Genomic DNA, 12,068 nt, shown 5'->3' on the forward strand with positions numbered 1-12,068 from the left:
TCTCTATGACTGTTCAACTCTATCCTGAGGAGTCTTGGCAAGATCCATGTGGAAACGATGTTTCCTATTGTGGGAGATTCCAGAGCTGGGGATTACTATTTAAAGTAAGGATTACCCGTTTCAGACAGCTACGAGAAGAATTTCTTTCCTCTCAGGAAGTCATGAGTCTTTGAGGTTTTCTTCTTTAAAAGGTAGTGGAAGTCGAGTTGCAATCTTTTTAAGGCAGAGGGAAATAGTTTTTTGGGAAACAAGGAGGTGAAATGCTATCACGAAGAGGTGACAATGTGGAATAAGCAGCTTAGCCATACAGGGCTGGCTTCAGAGGTGAGGTGGCTTATTTCTGTCCCTAATTCAGATTTTGGGATGTAGGATAGAAACTGTGGCAGTCAATTTGTGCATGACAAACAGCAATATGAGTCTAGATTAGAGTGGCGCTGGAAAAGCAAAGCAGGTCAGGCAGCATCCGAGAAGCAGGAAAATCGATGAAGGGCTGATGAAGGGCTTTTGCCCGAAATGTCGATTTACCTGCTCCTCGGATGCTGCCTGACCTGCTGTGCTTTTCCAGCACTACTCTAATCTGGACTCTGATCTCCAGCATCTGCAGTCCTCACTTATGCCAAGCAGCAATATGATAAAGTTTGGATAATCTGTTCTTAGTTTTGCTGCCTGAGACAGAGAGGTTGATGAGGATACTCTTCAAAATAATGCTGCATGGCTTTTTCACATGCACCTCAGAGAAAGAATGTCAAGAAACATTTGCTGATTTTTGCTCTTTCATCTCACTTCTGGGTTTCCTGCCCAATTACAATGTGGGGGCATGATGCCAAATTCTATACTACCTTTTCAGGCTACAGTAATTGAAGGAATGGAAAGGAGGTAAGGGAAGCTTGCAATCTATTCTCCTGTTCCTGGCTCCAGAGCTCTCACTTATCCCTAATCCTCAGAGACAGTGCAGCAGCGAATTGTTGCTTTCCAAGGGGAAGACATCTGCTTCTCATATAAAGCAACAAAAGTGACTGAGAAGATGAACAATAGGACTCTGGTTCCTCAAACAGGACATAGTGCCCTGAGAAACACAATTGACTTAGAACGGCAGAAACACTGAATACTTCTCACTTACAGTTGCCAATTCCTGCACTGTGTAGTCTTTAGTCTTCTCCTACACAACACACCTCAAACCGACATACCTTGCAGCTCCCCTCTCACCAGGAACCCCTGCACATCTCTATTAGAACAACCATTACTAATACAAATCTGCATCATACTAACATCTTGCATCCATGCCTCATAGTGGCCCATGACAAATGTTGTTAGTGTGTCCCCACCATACAATCCATTTTTCACACACTTCTGTGACACAATAGTGGGGTGAGAGCCACTGGCAATGCATGCTTTCCAGTTCCACTAGTTCTACAATGTAGGACATCTTGCTCTAAGAAGCATCAGATGCTTGACCTGCAATGACAGCCTGACTAATTGAGCAAAGTGATCCTCTGCCTGTGTGGAACCTGTATTGGCATATCTCCCACTCCAAGCTGGATCTCTGGGTCCATCTCTTCTGCTCTGTGGTGCAGCATGCGACTGCTGAAGAGAAGAAGAGGAGAGGACTGCTGCTCATGGCATTGTTGCTACTCTAGCTTTTCCTCAGAGATCTACAGGCAGATTTACGCTAGCTGCTTCCAAACTACAGTGAAAACTGTCATTGAGGAAGGAGAAAGTGAGGACTGCAATGTGGCACTGGAAAAGCACAGCAGGTCAGGCAGCATCCAAGGAGCAGGAGAGTCGACATTTCAGGCATAAACCCTTAATCAGGAACAAAATAAGGGAAGTCGTAAGCAGAAAGAATTATTTCCAAACCATTGGTTAATCACGGGTGAAGCAGTGAAATCTGGCTCTCTGGACAAGTGCTGTGATCACAAGTCTTTTGCATAGCCACCTATTAAGTTTCATTATGTAAATGTTCTTCTCTTTGAACAACTGCTCTTTGCTCTGTCCTCACCTTGTTGGCCATGCCCAGTTTCACACAGAAACATGGGTTTCAGCTCAGGAAACTCTGTAACTAACTCTGAGTTAAACCAGTGACTATCTTAAATGTTTAAATTACTTACCTGACAACTCTGTGAAAGCTTTCCACTCAGTTCCAAATGCACTTCAGTAAAACTCAGAAATGGGAAAACGATGTCAGATTTCTCAATGGACAACATTTCTTGGGACCTTAACTCCCAAACTGCAACCAAAACTGCCCATGGCCCCAACTGCAGTTACAATTCTGTGCTCTGTAGGAATGCAAGTTCTGGAACATTAAACGTCACAATTTGCAAGTGGTCAATTTTCTTGTTAAACTGATAAAAGTGCAGGTGCAGACAAAGAACCATCTCAAATCAAGGTCACGTTGGTCTTGACATGAGACCGCTGCATCAATGAATTATGGGAAATGTTCTACTCCCACATAACATTGGTAACCTTTAAGACCAATCCAACAATCATTAATTTTCCAAGTCTGATGATGTCACAAACCAGCTACTGTGTCACAAAGCTGGTTCCTTTTTTCTAAAAGCTGTTCCTTTTCTCAAGGATATTGTGTCCTTGATTTTTTCAAAGTGATCATAAATGCGCTGGGCTCTCATTAGACTAGTTTGGTACAGAGATGAAAAGGATTTTGAGAGACCTGTTGTTTATTTGTAAACAGATGAGACTTCAGGCCAAAGTGGTCATGTTTTAGAAGTGACCTGTATAATGGAAGGGGAGTGGTCAGCAGTAGACTGTGTGGATAGGCTCTCTCTCTCTCTCTCTCTGTCCTTCTAACTTCAAACTGTAAGCATCTGTACCTTTTTATAAAAACTGCTTTTTAAGGGGTTTGATTATTGGGACTGTTATGTATATTTGGAACAGCATAATTAAGTCTAGTTTGGATAGTCTGTGTTCTGTAGGGGTTCTTTATTCTGTTCTTTGTATTTCATTGTGTAATTTTGTGAATAAATTTCTGTCTGTTTTAAAGCCTAGTAGTCAACCTAGCAACTTAACTCCAGGTAATTTTCACTGTACACTTACAGAAACAAATTGCAAAGTTATTTCTGGGTTGCCTGCTCAAGAATGTTTTGAGTAGTCTGGCCTAGTCCATAACAAATTGTGGGCTCTTTGCGGGATTTTAAACAGCGTGTGGTAGGGGCTAGTGTCTTTATTTCAGGTGTTGGTTTGGTTGGGTAGACAAAGCCTGGGTTAGTAATGGCTCTTTCAGTCGCCAAAGGTTTTCTGGATGTGGATGCGGTGACTTTGGAAATTCTGCAAAAAGTGAATAAGATCAAGCTGCAGGAATTAGCAGACAAGCTGGAATTGGAACTGCCTGCTTCTGTGAGGAAAGGAGAGATAATTACAGCAGTAGATTAGCATTTAAACTTGCTGGAGAAACCATCAGAATCTATAGAGATGGCAAGAATTCAATTGCAAATGAAGCAGCTTGAGTTAGAGGCGAGAGATGTTTTGAGTGGTCTGGCCTACTCCATAACAACTGGCACAAAAAACATATTGCTGTGCATCCCGGAAGGCCAAAATAATTTAGTACTGTCAGTTTACTGAAAACTAGTGTGAATATTGAAGGGAAATGCAGTCTTTCTATGTCCTTATTAAATTCTGCAAGTTAGCACTATCTACATATGTCTAAATGTCATCGCAGGAAATTATGTACTTAAGAATGAAACATGTGTTAAGTCATATCAGACCCTGGACTGAGTGATGCTGGACTCTTACATGGATGTTGCATAATAGGAATGCAGGTTATGATGGACACTTTAGGCCAATAATAGGCCAATTCTACATACTACGCTCCCAATGAGTGAAACTCCATCTTAAGAATGCAGCCTTTTATATTTACTCTTTTTAAAACATGCTGTTACCTTTTAACCTTACACCAGCAAAGCCCTAAACAATCTGTCGAGTTAAATAAACTCGTTCAGTTGCTATTATGGTTCCTTTTTCTTTGCATTGCTCTCTATTGTCTAATTAGTGTGATTTTCCTTTACCGAGAGTCACACAGTGTGAAATCTGTTTGAACCAAATAAGCAATTTAGACATTTCAAGAAATAATTAGCAGCTGTTAATGGACAAAAGACATTATGGTCAACTTTACAACAAGTAAAAGCATTGACACCCTCTCAAAACCATCTGTCATCTCTAGAATTGATATGCTGCAATTCAGTCTTTAAATGAAGATAAAATACATATTTCATTGAGACAGTACTAATTTTGCTATTGAATGTATAATTGTTAGTCACAACATTCATCATTATCAAATATTACTAACAGTGTAGGCAAGAATAAATGCATTTGAGGAACAGGAGGGGTAAGTGAGAGGGTTAGTTTTGAGTTTGTGTTACAGACAGGTACCCTTATCCAACAAGGTGCAGTAGCCCAGGATTTTCCACCCATTAATGCCTGATAGCAAAAGCTTGGAACACTTCCTGATTCCATGGGATCTGGTGTATGAAGTTTGAGTAAATTATCTAAAATTGACTTAATTTTCTGAGTTTCATTTTCTGACAAGATTCTGGCTCCCAGAAGTCTTCAAATGATAAATGGGAGAATAGTGGTCTTTCTCCAAAATTTAACAACTTGGTAATCCAGGCATGTTTGACCTGAGCAATTTTGGAGAATTCAAATTTAATTCATGATTATTGGCAATTACAAAGAAGTGAAGGACCAATGCAGACAAAAAAATAAATGCTGTCCTTTTTGCTCATTATTTTCCCAATTCCGAGCCACACTCGCCCACACACTTTAGAGAGAAGGGGATTCAATATCATCCAAGAACCTACCAGTACTGCTTTGGATGGTCCTCACCGTAGTGGTTGTTCGAGGCGGTGATGCTGACCTAAGTGACAAACTTTCATCATCCTGTGAGCAGCCACGTTCAATGGCCCTCACGTAGCTGTGACTTCGCATACGGAAACATCCTGGCATAGGCAAATCCAGCGCTTCGACTGCCTGGGACTCCAGCTCACTAAATACTGACTGGCAAACAGATTCGAATTGTCCATTAACTTCCACCTCACTCACCTACAGACAGAAATTTCATCAAGTGCTATTTAGATCAGAGCACGTAAGATTACTTAAAGTTTCAACCTAAATAATCACAAATTGCCTACCTGACTGATGGTGCTCATGGCCCTCATGTAACTCTCGTTGCGAGAACGGAACTTGGGCGAGGCAAGAAGCACTGCAGGATCCAAGCTATCTAAACTTCGATTAATCGAGACTTCACTGACGGCGCGCAAGTAACTGTGGCTTCGTATTTGAAGTTTGGGAGAATGTTCGCTTGATATCCTGAGGGAAAATGAAGTACTTTTCAGTAAGAGGACAGTTTGTTAATTGTGAGCAGGAAATGTAAAAATTCAGCTGAGAAAATGATGTGTGGTAATTTTCTCTGGAAAGGACAGAAACACCCACTTTTCTTTATAAGTTATGATACAGTAGGGCATTTTCAGGAACACATGGTTTTGAAACGTAACTATTGAGGCTATAGTAATATTACAAGATAGCAATAGATGATGACAAATGGTTGAGTATTTCAACAATACTGTGTGGAGAATGGCACATCTAATGCTCAACCCTTTGGCCAAGGGTACATTTATATTCATTTTCTGAGTCCTAGTCCAGATCCAGACCAGCTCAGGAACTAGACACAACATTCCCAGAGCTAAAGCCTGTAGGCATGGTCCCAGAAAAACCTCTTCCGGATCAAGATGATTTTTTTTTTGTAGTCCTCAGTCTCATTAGGGATCTTTTCTTTTGAGAAAAAAAACACAACTGTGCCTTGAATAGAAGCATAGTTTTTCAACTTCAACGGAGGCATCTCTACGAAGATGTGAAACACCTCCTAGATCATTACAACCAAGAGCAGCCTTTAGGAATTTGATATAAACACCAGCCACATTTTCTGCGCTAGGTTAGATAAATGATACAACACAGAGTTTGTTAAGAATTTCTGAATACGTTATCCACAACATTGTTTATTTCTGGCTTCCAAGTATCTTAAATGAAGGTAATGGTTCAAAATGGATCCTGCATTCAGAGCAGTGACTGTCAGAGCAAATTGGTTGAAGGTACAGTATGTCATGAGTGATCATTATTCAGCCACAAGATACATAGAGACATATAGGACAGAACAGCAATTTGGCATTGAGTCTGCACCAACTGATCTACACTAATACTATTTTTCAATAGTTGGCCCAGAGCCTTGAAATTGATGACATTTCATGTGGTCATTTTCCACTTTTTTAAAGGTTGCGAGGTTTCCTGTCTCTACTGCCCTTCCAGGCAGTGCTTACCAGATTCCATCACTCTCTGGGTGAAAAACATTTCCTCATATCCCATTATACCTCCTCCCTTACACCAGAAATTATGCTCCTTTTTTATTGATTCTTCAATTAAAGAGAGAAGCTGCTTTTTATTCACCCTGTCCATACCTCTCATAATCTTATACACCTTATTTGGTTCCCCCCTCAGATGTTTTCATTCCAAACAACCAAAGCCTATTCAGCCTCTCTTCATAGCTAAAATGCTCTATCTCAGGCAATATCCTGGTGAATCCTTTACTCAGGTAAAGGAGGATGCAGGTACAGAATTCAAGAAGATGGATTATTGGAGGAGATGGATAGAAGGATTGAGGAGGCATTAGAGGTTTTGGCAGATTTAAAAGTGGACAAGTCTGGATAAGTTGTGTCTTAGGTTGCTGTGAGAGATGGGGAGGAAATGACAGGAGATCTGATCCATATTTTCAAATCTTCTCTGGCTTCAGGAGAGGACTGGATGACAATTAATGTGGTTCCACTTTTCAAGAGATGAATCAAGGAACTATAGATCAGTGAATCTTTCATCAATGGTAGGGAAAATATTGGAGTAAATGATGAAGGAGAAAATTAATTTCCATTTAGAGAAGTAAGATTTGGTCAGGGATAGTCAACATGATTTTGTCAGACTGAGGTCATGCCAAACAATCTAATAGAATTTTTCAAGGAGGGTAGTGCAGATGAGGCGAGTTATGTAGTTCATATGGATTTCATCAATGCCTTTGACAAAGACTTGCATGGAAAACTCATAAAACGGGGATAGGAGACAGAGGATGGTGGTAGAAGGCTGTTTGTGTTACTGGAGCTCAGTGTGCAGCAGTGTACCACAAGGACCCATGCTGGGTTCCTTATTGTTTGTGAGATTTGTACCTGAGAAGGGGAGTAGGGCGTGGTGATGGTAATTAAGTTTGTGGATAACGCAAACATGAGCTGGGTGGTTGACAATGAGGAGGAAGGTGTTAGATTACAACGGGATATAAACAACTTGGTCAGATAAGCAGAGCAGTGGTAGATGGAATTTAGCCATGATAAATGTGGGTGATGTACTTTGGAAGAAGTAACGAGATAGTGGTTACTCAATTAATAGAAAGGTACTATGAAGCTCAGAGAAATACAGGGATCTTGGAGTGCTTGTCCACAGGTTCCTGCAGGTGGCAGGACAGGTCAATAGATTAGATTAGATTAGATTACTTACAGTGTGGAAACAGGCCCTTCGGCCCAACAAGTCCACACCGACCCTCCGAAGAGCGACCCACCCAGACCCATTCCCCTACGTTTACTCCATCACCTAACACTACAGGCAATTTAGCATTGCCAATTCACCTAACCTACACATTTTTTTGGACTGTGGGAGGAAACCGGAGCACCCGGAGGAAACCTACGCAGAGATGGGGAGAATGTGCAAACTCCACACAGACAGTTGCCTGAGACGGGAATTGAACCCGGGTCTCTGGCACTGTGAGGCAGCAGTGCTAACCACTGTGCCACCGTCATTAAAATGGGTCATGAGAATGTAAATGTTTTTATCAGTTGAGGCATAGATTATAAGAGCAGGGAGCTGTACAGGACTTTGGTTAGGCCATAGCTGGTATACTGTGTGCAGTTCTGGTCACCTCACTATAGGAAGGATGTGATTGCCCTGGAGGGGTACAGAGGAGATTCACCAGGATGTTGCCTGGGATGGAGCATCTTAGCTACAAAGGCCTGATAAGCTTAGATTTTTTTCTTTGGAGTAGAGAGGGTTGAAGAAGGACCCGATAGACTTGTTTAAGATTATGAAGGGCACAGAAAGGGTGAATAGAAAGTAGCTGCTCTCCTCAGCTGAAGTCATGGTTTGGAGATGCCGATGTTGGACTGGGGTCTACAAAGTTTTAAATCACACAACACCAGGTTATGGTCCAACAGGTTTAATTGGAAGCACACTAGCTTTCAGAGCGACGCTCCTTCATCAGGTGATTGTGGAGGGCTCAATCCTAACACACAGAATTTATAGCAAAAATTGACAGTGTGATGTAACTGAAATTATACATTGAAAAATTGATTGTCTGTTAATTCCTTCATCTGTTTGAATATCATGATAGTTTCACTTCTTTCATGTGTAAATCACAAAACCTTTTTTTAAAGTTGCATTCTCAGGCTAGCTGTTAACAATGGGTTAACACAATTATGCGTGGGGACACCTCCCACCTTGTACATGGCAGGTACTCATGTGACTCAGCCAATGTTGTCTATCTTACACATTGCAGGCAAGGGTGCCCTGAGGTCTGGTACATTGGGGAAACCGAGCAAAGGCTACGACAATGGATGAATGGGCACCGCGCAACAATCAACAGACAGGAGGGTTCCCTCCCAGTTGGGGAACACTTTTCAGTGGTCTGGGACATTCGACCTCGGACCTTCGGGTGACCATCCTCCAGGGCGGACTTCGGGACAGACAGTAGCGAAGTGACCGAGCAGAGGCTGATAGTTAAGCTCGGTACCCATAGGGAGGGCCTCAACTGGGATCTTGGGTTCATGTCACATTACAGGTGACCACCATTGCAGCACACACACACACACAGACAGATACTCCTACATACACACACACACACACAGGCACTCCTATACACATATACACATGGACACACATATACACAGACGCGCACACAGACACCCACACACACCCTTACAGACACACACACTCCCACACTCGCACATGCACCCTCTCACAGACTTAAGACACTCTACACTCACTACACATACACTTTCTCACACTCACAACCCCCAACCCAGACAGACAGACATACACACACAGACAGACAAAGACCCACATGCACACATATATTTTGTGGGGTGAATTTGTACTTGCAGGGTTACATTGTACTTTGCTCAAAAACTGCATGCATTCATGTAAAACTCCGTTATCTCACTTTTTAGATTAGAATCAATCTAAACATCATGGCATAGACAGAGAACACAGGGGACTAACACCTTCAACATATTGTCTAGCTATCACCCACTGTTAACAGCTAACCCGAGAATGCAACTTTAAAAAAAAGGTTTTGTGATTTACACATGAAAGAAGTGAAACTATCACTGTATTCTAACAGATGAAAGGCTTAACAGACAATCAATTCTTCAATGTATAATTTCAGTTACATCACACTGTAAATTTTTGCTATAAATTCTGTGTGTTAGGATTGAGCCCTCCACTATCACCTGATGAAGGAGCGATGCTATGAAAGCTAGTGTGCTTCCAATTAAACCAGTTGGACTATAACCTGGTGTTGTGTGATTTTTAACTCAGCTGAAGTGTAAGTAACAAGGGAGCATAATTTTAAAGTGAAAGGCAGGAGATTTAGAGAGGATTTGAGGAAAAATGCTTTTATCCAGAGGTTGGTACGAATCTGGACTGCCCTGCTTGGGAGGGTAGTTGTCATGGGAAACCTCACCATCTTTCAAAGTATTTGGATGAGCACTTGACATGTCTAACATTCAAGGCCAAGTGTAAGAAATTGGGATCAGTGTAGTTAGTAGTTTATTTTTGGTGATACAGACTGGATGGGCTGAAGGGTCTCTTCTGTATTGTTTGATTCTATGATTCATGATCTCCTCTGCAAACTCCTTCAGTGCCATCACATCCTTCCTATAGTGTGACAACCAGAACTGCATACAGTACTCAGGTTGTGGCCTAACAAAGTTTTGGACAGTTCCAACATAACCTCCCTGCTCTTATAATCTATGCCACGACTGATAAAGGCAAATGTTCTGTGTTTTATATTAACCTGTCCTGCCACTTTCAGGGATCTGTTAACGAGCACCCCAAGGTTCCTCAGTTCCTTGGAGCTTCCTATAGTTCTGCCATTCACTGAGTATTCTCTTGTGTCTTATAATCAAGAGTCATGAGGAAATGGCAGGAAAATGTATATGAGGAATGGCACATCATCCATAATCCTATTGAATGTTTGAGCATGCTTGAGGGCCTTCTCATGTTCCTATAGACTTCCTTCCTCATTATTGACCACCCTTTGCGTCATCTGCAAAGTTATTTGTCATCCTCCCAACAGTCCTATCTTTTTCATTTATATATATTACCACCAATAAGAGACCCAGAACTGATCTCTGTGGTACACCAATGGGCACTGTCCTCCAGTCACACAAACAGCTTTCTACCATCAACTTCGGTCTCAGACAATCTTTGATCCAACTTGCAAAGTTACTTTGGATCCCATAAGTATTTACCTCCAATATGCTACCTTGCCAAAGGCTTTGGTGAAATCTTTGTAAAGTACATCAACTGCATTCCCCTCAGCTACACACCTGATCACCTCCTCAAAGATTTCTATCAAATTTATTTCCATGACCTCCCTCTGGCAAAACCATGCTGACTACCCCCATCAAAACGTACCTCTCCAACTGGAGGTTAATTCTCTCCTTCAGAATTTTTTTCATCAGTTTCTCTACCACTGATTTGAAATTTACTGGTCTGTAATTCCCTGGTTTATCTCTGCCACCCTTCTTGAAAAGTGGAACCATACTAGCTGTCATCTGGTCCACTGGCATCTTCCCTGTGGCCAGAGAGGAATTAAAAATGTAGGTCAGAGCCACTGTAACTTCCTCCCTTATCTGTCAGAACATCCAGGGATAAAACACATCCAGATCTAGGCATTTGTCCATTTTTAAACCTGCCAAAACCTCCAATACCTCCTCACTCTCCATGTCAATCTGCTCAAGAACCTCACAGTCCTTCTTCTCGAATTCTGTACCTATGTCCCCTTTCTCGCAAGTGACATACTCATTTCATACCCTACCAATTTTCTCCAGCTCCGTGCACAAATTGTCTCCTTAGTTCCCTAATAGGTTCTACTCTTTACGTGGTTATCCTCTTCCCCTTAATATAATTATACAATATCTTGGGATACCCTAATTTTACCATCAGTGTTTTCTCGTGACCTATATTCCAATTATGTTACTTGTTATTTGATTGTATTTTGTTAGAAATGTCTCAAAGCTTCCCATGAACAGGAATGACTCTGATGGCACAAGACACAAAGACCAGGAATCTATGGTGCAGGATAAATATGGATTCACAGCTCAGTTTATCACATTTTATATGAAATGCATTGGATGAGATTATTTCTGTTTACAATAACATGTTGCAAATAAATATAACCTTCCATAAATCAATGAATTCAATTTATTTTAGGAGGAACAAGGGTATTTGAAAGCTACTTGTTAAGAAAATCATTCTTTGTGATGGAATGGAACTGAAGCAGTAGATGAAATGTCCAAATTGCAACGGGTTTTCTGGAGGTCTATTGATCACAAGGTCTAGCAGATTTCTTGCCCTACGTTATCCAACTCACCGCATTAATTATTTCTCCTTTATTCCACGATGTCTCTCATGTTTGATTTCTGCCCAGCATACCATGGTCTCGGAACAACTCACCATTCTGTAGATATCTGCTGAAAAACTGGCATCCCTTGCATCATTGCCATCTTTAAAAAGCTGGTTATGTACCTGGACGAGCACTGGCATTCCAAAGATGTTCTTTCCCTTTATAAAAGCCCTACTGAGTGTTGTTTAGGGCAGCCCCTCTCCCTCACAGGTCACGTTACTCACCCCACCCATTTCAAGTGTGCTCACAGCAATTTTCTTCTTCATTGCGCGCTTTCAATTTCCACTGTGGTGTAAGGTCCACAGTGAGTGTTCCACTGCCACTGGCCTCCACCCTCACCTGCATG

The 12,068-nt window shown here is 41.6% G+C and overlaps 1 protein-coding gene across 11 annotated transcripts in view; it reads right to left on the minus strand.

Moving 5' to 3' along the window:
- Nucleotides 1-12,068, minus strand: part of dlgap1a (discs, large (Drosophila) homolog-associated protein 1a) — a 770,519-nt gene that overhangs the window by 155,389 nt on the left and 603,062 nt on the right. For 10 of the 11 annotated variants that reach the window (XM_043688198.2, XM_087986491.1, XM_087986492.1 and 7 more), the window contains 2 exons: nucleotides 5,142-5,319; nucleotides 4,812-5,052 (listed from right to left, as the gene is read on the minus strand). In XM_043688198.2, the coding sequence (XP_043544133.1) occupies nucleotides 4,812-5,052; nucleotides 5,142-5,319 (419 nt within the window). The remainder of the gene's footprint in view (nucleotides 1-4,811; nucleotides 5,053-5,141; nucleotides 5,320-12,068) is intronic. The other variant, XM_087986494.1, reaches the window with a different exon arrangement.

This window comes from Chiloscyllium plagiosum, unplaced genomic scaffold (assembly GCF_037043375.1).
Source record: "Chiloscyllium plagiosum isolate Xiang-an unplaced genomic scaffold, Cpla_swu_hap1 HiC_scaffold_4, whole genome shotgun sequence".
NCBI classification, from domain to species: domain Eukaryota; kingdom Metazoa; phylum Chordata; class Chondrichthyes; order Orectolobiformes; family Hemiscylliidae; genus Chiloscyllium; species Chiloscyllium plagiosum.